At 47.7% G+C, this 6,716-nt stretch overlaps 1 protein-coding gene across 1 annotated transcript in view; it reads left to right on the forward strand.

Annotated features, from left to right (window-relative positions):
- The first annotated feature begins 477 nt into the window (after positions 1–477).
- LOC109910748 (cGMP-dependent 3',5'-cyclic phosphodiesterase) overlaps positions 478–6,716 on the forward strand; it is a 118,965-nt gene continuing 112,726 nt past the window's right edge. Inside the window, exons 1-4 of the mRNA XM_048598333.1 lie at positions 478–583; positions 1,312–1,367; positions 3,588–3,647; positions 6,509–6,650. Coding sequence (XP_048454290.1) covers positions 544–583; positions 1,312–1,367; positions 3,588–3,647; positions 6,509–6,650 — 298 coding nt within the window. The 5' untranslated portion in view covers positions 478–543. The remainder of the gene's footprint in view (positions 584–1,311; positions 1,368–3,587; positions 3,648–6,508; positions 6,651–6,716) is intronic.

The following is a 6,716-nucleotide window of genomic DNA, read 5'->3' on the forward strand; positions in this document are numbered from 1 at the left end:
AGAAGGTGATGGTGAGCTGCCTTCTTGAACCGTTGCAGTCCATGTGCTGTAGGTTGACCCACAAGGTCCTTAGGGAGGGAATTCCAAGATTTTGACCCAGTGACAGTGAAGGAACGGTAATATATTTCCAAGTCAGAATGGAGAGTGGCTTGGAGGGAAAGTATGATGGTTGCAAGTTCCCAGAGAAAATTTTATTGTGAGATTTTGATTTAAGCCCAGCACATCATCTGATGCTGCATCAGACAGAGGGTTGTTTCCACAATGATCCGGGGCAGGAGGTGGGGATAAACACTCACACTTTTCCTTAAAATTCAGTTCCTGAGATGATTCCACGTGGGGCAGGAGGAAGGGCACGGATTTGCTATCGCCTGGGATCGATGGCTACTCAGGCAGTGCAGCACAGGGAAGGAGGCTGGGTCTGATTGGTCAGTGGTCTTGACTGGATGTGCTTTCTCTCTCTCTCCCTCTCGCAGAGAAGCAGTGATCACAAAGTCGAGAATCGAATGTAATGGGCTACACAAGACCGACATCCAGGTCACCAAGATGAGCCACATGGTGGCTCCACTGCCAAGCGACAAACAAGGTGGGTGGAGCTACTTCATCCAAATCCATCACCTCCACCTCTCCTCCCTCACACCCTGTCCCAATCTCCTCTTTCCAGAACCCTCATTCCTCCCCCAACATCCCTCTTTCTTCCCGTTCCCGTTTCCCCCTCTTCTCTACCATCGCCCTCTCCTAGCCCTTATCCAAGCCTGTCCCATTTTCCAATTGCACCCTTCTCTCTCCTCTCTAATCCCTACCCCACTGCCCAACCCCTCCCAGCACTCTCCTTGCCCCCCAAACCCTCTGATCCCAACTCCGGTCCCAATGTTCTCCCCTTCCCACTCCCACCCTCGCCTTCCTCATCACCCCCCCCGTCTCATCATCCTCTCACTCCCAACCTCCACATAGCCCCTCCCATTCTCCGTTCACTCCTCCGCCATTCCTTTACCCTGGCCCAAACCTGCACTATAGCACGCCCCCAACCCACCCTCCTCTGACTTTCTCGCCTCCTTTCACCATCTCCCCTCCACATCTTCCTCCTCCTCCCCTGCCCCTTGTCCCCAATCCCCTCATGAGACCCTTCCATTTCTTCATGCCCCAACATTACCACACGCCTTCTGCTCACCATCCCTGCCCTCTACCTTCATCCCATCCCTCTCTCTTGCACTGTCTCCTAATCTTCCTCCTTCCATTGCCATTTGATTGGGCTTGTTACTCACTCAGTCAAAGATTTAAATCTCCTTTGACTTTTTGTCTTCCTTCATACAGTGATCATTATCCCTGTGATGGATGAGGATGTGGAGAGAGTGATCTCTGTGATTGTGGTAAGGACACTGTATCTTTCTCCACCTTGTGTGTGTGTGTGTGTGTGTGTGTGAGAGAGAGAGAGAGACAGACAGAATGTGAACACCCAGTTCACACTCAGACACTCCTGCATACTTCAAGCACGCAATGGGGTCATCATGAGCAGAGATCTACAGCACAGAGGACATTTCTTAGGCCCATCACATCCATGCTGGTCAAAAACAACCACTTCACTATTTTAATTCTGGTTCCATGCACGTGGCCCGTTGCCTTGGCATCACAAGTATACATCTAAACACTTCTCCAATGTGAGAAGTTGCACGACACCAGGTTATAGTCCAGCTGGTTTATTTGAAAACACAAGCTTGCCCCTTCGTCAGGTGAAACCTATGATTTCACATAAACCTATTGGACTGTAACCTGGTGTTGTGTGATTTCTGACCTTGTCCCTCTCAGTCTAACACCAGCACTCATGGCTACCATCAACACCACCAAGTGCCTTCTTCAATGTGATTGCACCATTACAGGCAGTGAGTTCCAGATTCTCACCACCCTCTGGGTGTAAAGTTATTCCGCACACACCCCCTAAACTCCTGCCCCTTATCTTCAATCTATGCCCCTTGTCATTGAACCCTCCATCAACGGGAGAAGTTTCTTCCTGTTTGCCCTGTCGTTACCCCAGATAATTTTTATACATGTCAGTTGTCCCCGCTCTCAGTCTCCTCTGCTGCAACGATGATGGTGTCTTGGTAATTTCACTGGGTGGGTAATCCCAGGCTAATGCTGTCAATGTGTCTCCAATGGGCTCACATATCCCTGTGGCAGCTGGTGGAATTTCAAATGATTTCATAAAACCTGGAACCTGAAGCATGTCTCAGAGATAGTGACCATGAAACTATCATTTTGATTGTTCACTGATTCACTCATGTCCTTCAGGGAAGGAAACTGCCATCCTTATCTGGTGAGGCCTACATGTGACTCCAGACCCACAGCAATGTGGTTGACTCCACTCTTAACATCCCTCTGAAATGGCCAAGCATGACATTTAAGTTCAAGGGGCAATTAAGGATGAGCAGCACATGCTGGCCTTACCAGCTATGTCTACAATCCATAAAACAACAAAAATATAAATCTAGGCTCAATATATGTGTGTAATGTGGAAAGTTTCACCTATTAAGTGGATATGTCTTCAGGCAAGGGTGTGAGAGTTGTATACTCCAAAGTGGGTCATTTCTAAGAAAGTTGCTTCAAAACGCTGGTTAGCTCAGTTGGCTGGATGGCTGGTTTGTGATGCAGAGTGATGGCAATAGTGAGGGTTCAATTCCTGCACGAGCTGAGGTTACCATGAAAGACTCTCCTTCTCAACATCTCCCCTCGCCTGAGGTGTGGTGCCCCTCAGATTAAACCACCACCAGTTGTCTCTAATGATGGAGCAGCTCTGTAGACTTCTTCTCATTCATTGATGGATGAAGGCATTGCTGGCTGGGTCACCATGTATCACCCAGCCCTAATTGTCCAGAGGGCAGTTGAGAGTCAACCACATTGCTCTGGGTCTGGAGTCACACATAGGCCAGACTAGGTAAGGATGGCAGTTTTCCTTCATCAGTGAACCAGATGGGTTTTTCCAACAATGGATTCATGGCCATCATTAGACTCCTCATTCCAGATTTTCTTTTATTGAATTCAAACTTCACCATCTGCCGTGAAGGGATTAGAACCCGGGTCCCCAGAACATTCATTAGGGTAAAAGTTCAGCACAACATCGTGGGCTGAAGGGCCTGTACTGTGCTGTACTGTTCTATGTTCTATTTCTTAGTCTCTGGATTAACAATCCAGCGATAATAGCACCAGGCTTTCGCCTCCCCATAAGTCTGGTAAGGTAAGGCAACTTTATACCTTTTACCTGCTGCCTGGCCTGCTGTGGTCCTCCAGCTCCACACTGTGTTATCTTTACCTTTTACATTGTTTCCAGTCTGCCAGCCTTTCCAATTCTAATTTCTTGTCATTCTCTTGAAATCCATTGTTTTTCTTGTTACTCTCAGTCACTGCCATTTTAATCTCTCCACCATTAACAGCTCTGCGTTCAGCTGCCTTGGGCTTGTCTCTGCAATTTCAACCCGAAACCTCGCAATTTTATCTCCTAACTTGAGACACTCCTTAACACTATCTTTGAAGATGCTTGTGGTCACCCAAGCTATCGTTTTGTTTTGACCTTTGCCACAATATTTATCCTCTTCTAGATTTATTGTGGTGTCCTGGAGAACGTTGATGAACTGTCACTGAACCTTCTAGAAAAACACGTGAGTATGGATTTGTTGATACATCCTAAAATTGACTTCAGTCTGTTAAACGCTCTGGCCAGTACCTGGCACTCATCCGCCCCAATAAAATACCATCTTAGCTCGAAGAGGATCTTAGTCAGAAAGTTTTGGGGTACATACAAACCTATGAACATAACAACAAAGAACAAAAGGAGGCCACTCAGCTATTTGAGTCTGTGCCACCATTCAATCAGATCGTGGCTGATCTGATTTTAACCTCAACTCTACATTCCTGCATATCCCATGATAATCTTTTCATCTCCTTGACCATCAGGAATCTATCTATCTCTGCCTTAAAGACACTGGATCCCACAGTTGACTTGTTGACCTTCCAAGTGTAGTATTTTCTTATCTGTTCCTGGGATGTGAGAAGGTGGTGGTGAGCTACCTTCTTGAACTGCTACAGTCCATGTGCTATAGGTAGACCCACAATGGTATTCAGGGGAGATTTCTAGGATTTTAACCCACTGAAGGGACAACAAGATATTTCCAAGTTTGGGAGGTGGAGCTTTGTTCATGTATCTGCTGCCCTTGTCCATCTAACTTGTAGTAGTCACAGGTTTGGAAGGAGCTGTCTCAGAAGCCTTGGTGAGTTTCTGCAGTGAATCTTGTAGATAGTACACACTGCTGCTACTCAGCATCAGTGGTGGAGGGAGTAGATGCTTATGGATGTAGTGCTGATCAAGTGGGCTGCTTTGTCCTGGATGGTGTTGAGCTTCTTGAGTGTTGTTGGAGCTGCACTCATCCAGGCAAGTGGGGAGTATTCCATCACACTCCTGACTTGTGCCTTGTAGATGGTGGGACAGAATTTGGGGAGTCAGGAGGTGAATTACTTGTTGCAGTATTCCTAACTTCTGGCCTGCTCTTGTAGCCACTGTGTTTATGTGGAGAGCCCAATTGAGCTTCTGGTCAATGATAACCCTAGCATGTTGGTAGTGGGGGATTCAGTGATGGTAACGCCATTGAATGTCAAGGGGCGGTGGTTAGATTGTCTCTTATTGGTGATGGTCATAGCCTGGCATTTGCGTGACGTGAATGTGACTTGCCACTTGTCAGCCCAAGCCTGGATATTGTCCCGACCTTGTTGCATTTGAACACGGACTGTTTCAGTATCTGAGGAGTCACGAATGGTGCTGAACATTGTACAATCATCGGCGAACATCCCCACTTCTGACCTTATGATGGAGGGAAGGTCATTGATGAAGCAGCTGTAGATTATTGGGTCTGGGACACTACCCTGAGAAAGTAGTGTTCTGGTGCAGTGCTAGTGTCCCTACCTCTGAGCCAGTCAGGTCTTACCTGCTCCAGAAGTGTGCAAAAACATTTCTGAACAGGTTGTTTCGAAAAATATCTGCCCTGAGGAACTAGGGTCTTGTGGCGTAGCGGTAGTGTTCCCACCTCTGGGCTACAAAAGCCAGGTTCCATCCAGCCGTGTGTCGAAACACCTAAACAGGTTGGCTAAAATAATGAGAGAGGTGATTATGGCATAGTCGGGGTGACTTTGGTGTAATAATTGAGAGTAACCTGAGGAGCTCCTGAAGGGATGTCCTGGAGCTGAGATGACTGACCTCCAATAAGCTTCCTATGTACGAGGACTGAGGGAGGCACTAGTTTTTGGATATATCTTTAAATCAAGGCTTGTCCTCTCCTCACAGTCAGATGTAAATGATTATACGGAGAGCATAGAAACCGTCAATATTTATCCCTAAAGCAGTATCCCAAAGACAAGTAACAAGGTGTAGAGCTGGATGAACACAGCAGGCCAAGCAGCATCAGAGGAGCAGGAAAGCTGACGTTTTGCATCTGGACCCTTCTTCAGAAAATGAAGAATTATTCTGAAGAAGGGTCCAGACCCGAAACGTCAGCTTTCCTGCTCCTCTGGTGCTGCTTGGCCTGCTGTGTTCATCCAGCTCTGCACCTTGTTATCTCAGATTCTCCAGCATCTGCAGTTCCCACTATCTCCCAAAGGCAGGTGTTCAGATTATTCTCACATTACTGGGTGGGGGAGCTTGCTGTGTGTAAATTGGCTTCTGGTTTCCGATGTTCCAACAGTGACGAGTTCAAAGTTCTCAATTGCCTTCAGAGTGTTTTATGACATCGAGTGAAATGAGGGCTGGGCGTTGAGTCCCTATTGGCATTTATTGCGTCTTCTCCCAGCTTTCCCCGTTGAAGACGACCACTTGGTTTGATAAGGCAGCCCACCACCACCTTCTGAAAGGATGGGTGATAAATACTGGGCCAGCCAGCGACGCCCACCTCCCATGATTGAATACACAAAAGAAAAACTTGTCCATTTTCCCTGTAAAAGTGTCAGTAATCTGTGCAGAGTGACAGAGACTAGCCCAGCTTTCTGGAAGGTGTCTTCCCTGTTCAGCTTCCAACGAGCTTGACCTCTTGACCATATGTGAAAGGGCAGACTTGGGTTTCCATTCAGCGGGAAGATGTCCTGTCCAACAGTGCGGCATTCTGCAAGTATGGCACGGTGTCTGCTAGCCTCAGTTATTGGAGTCTGAATTCACAACATTCCAACTCACAGCATTATAGAATCATGGGACTGTTTGGGTGCAAAATGGGGCCACTCGGCCCATCGGGCCTGCACTGGCCCTTCAAATGAGCATCATTACCCAGCGCCAATCTCCTGCATTCTCCACAAATGCCTGCACACCATTTCTATCCAAATAATCATCGAACCACCCCCCCCACCCTGCTATCAAGGGTTTCACATAATGGTAACTCAGTGACAAATGGAGCAGTACTTCCCAAAGCAGGTTGAATCCTCCCCAAGTTATACACCAACCTCCACCCTGCTATGACCCTGTTTTGTCCCATTTCCGTCACAGATTTGTGCGACTTGCAAACGGGTGCATGCACTCCTGAACCCGCTGAGCTGGAGCCACATCGGTTTACATCAGAGCTACACAGCAGCAGCAGAGCTACCTGGGGCATTCAACGAGCTCGACCACAAGATTCTCCAACTGTGTGGTAGGTACAGGCCCCTCCACAGCTGTGTGCTACGTACAGGCCCCTCCCCAGCTGTGTGCTACGTAC

This window comes from Rhincodon typus, chromosome 6, assembly GCF_021869965.1.
Source record: "Rhincodon typus isolate 14 chromosome 6, sRhiTyp1.1, whole genome shotgun sequence".
In the NCBI taxonomy this organism is placed as follows: domain Eukaryota; kingdom Metazoa; phylum Chordata; class Chondrichthyes; order Orectolobiformes; family Rhincodontidae; genus Rhincodon; species Rhincodon typus.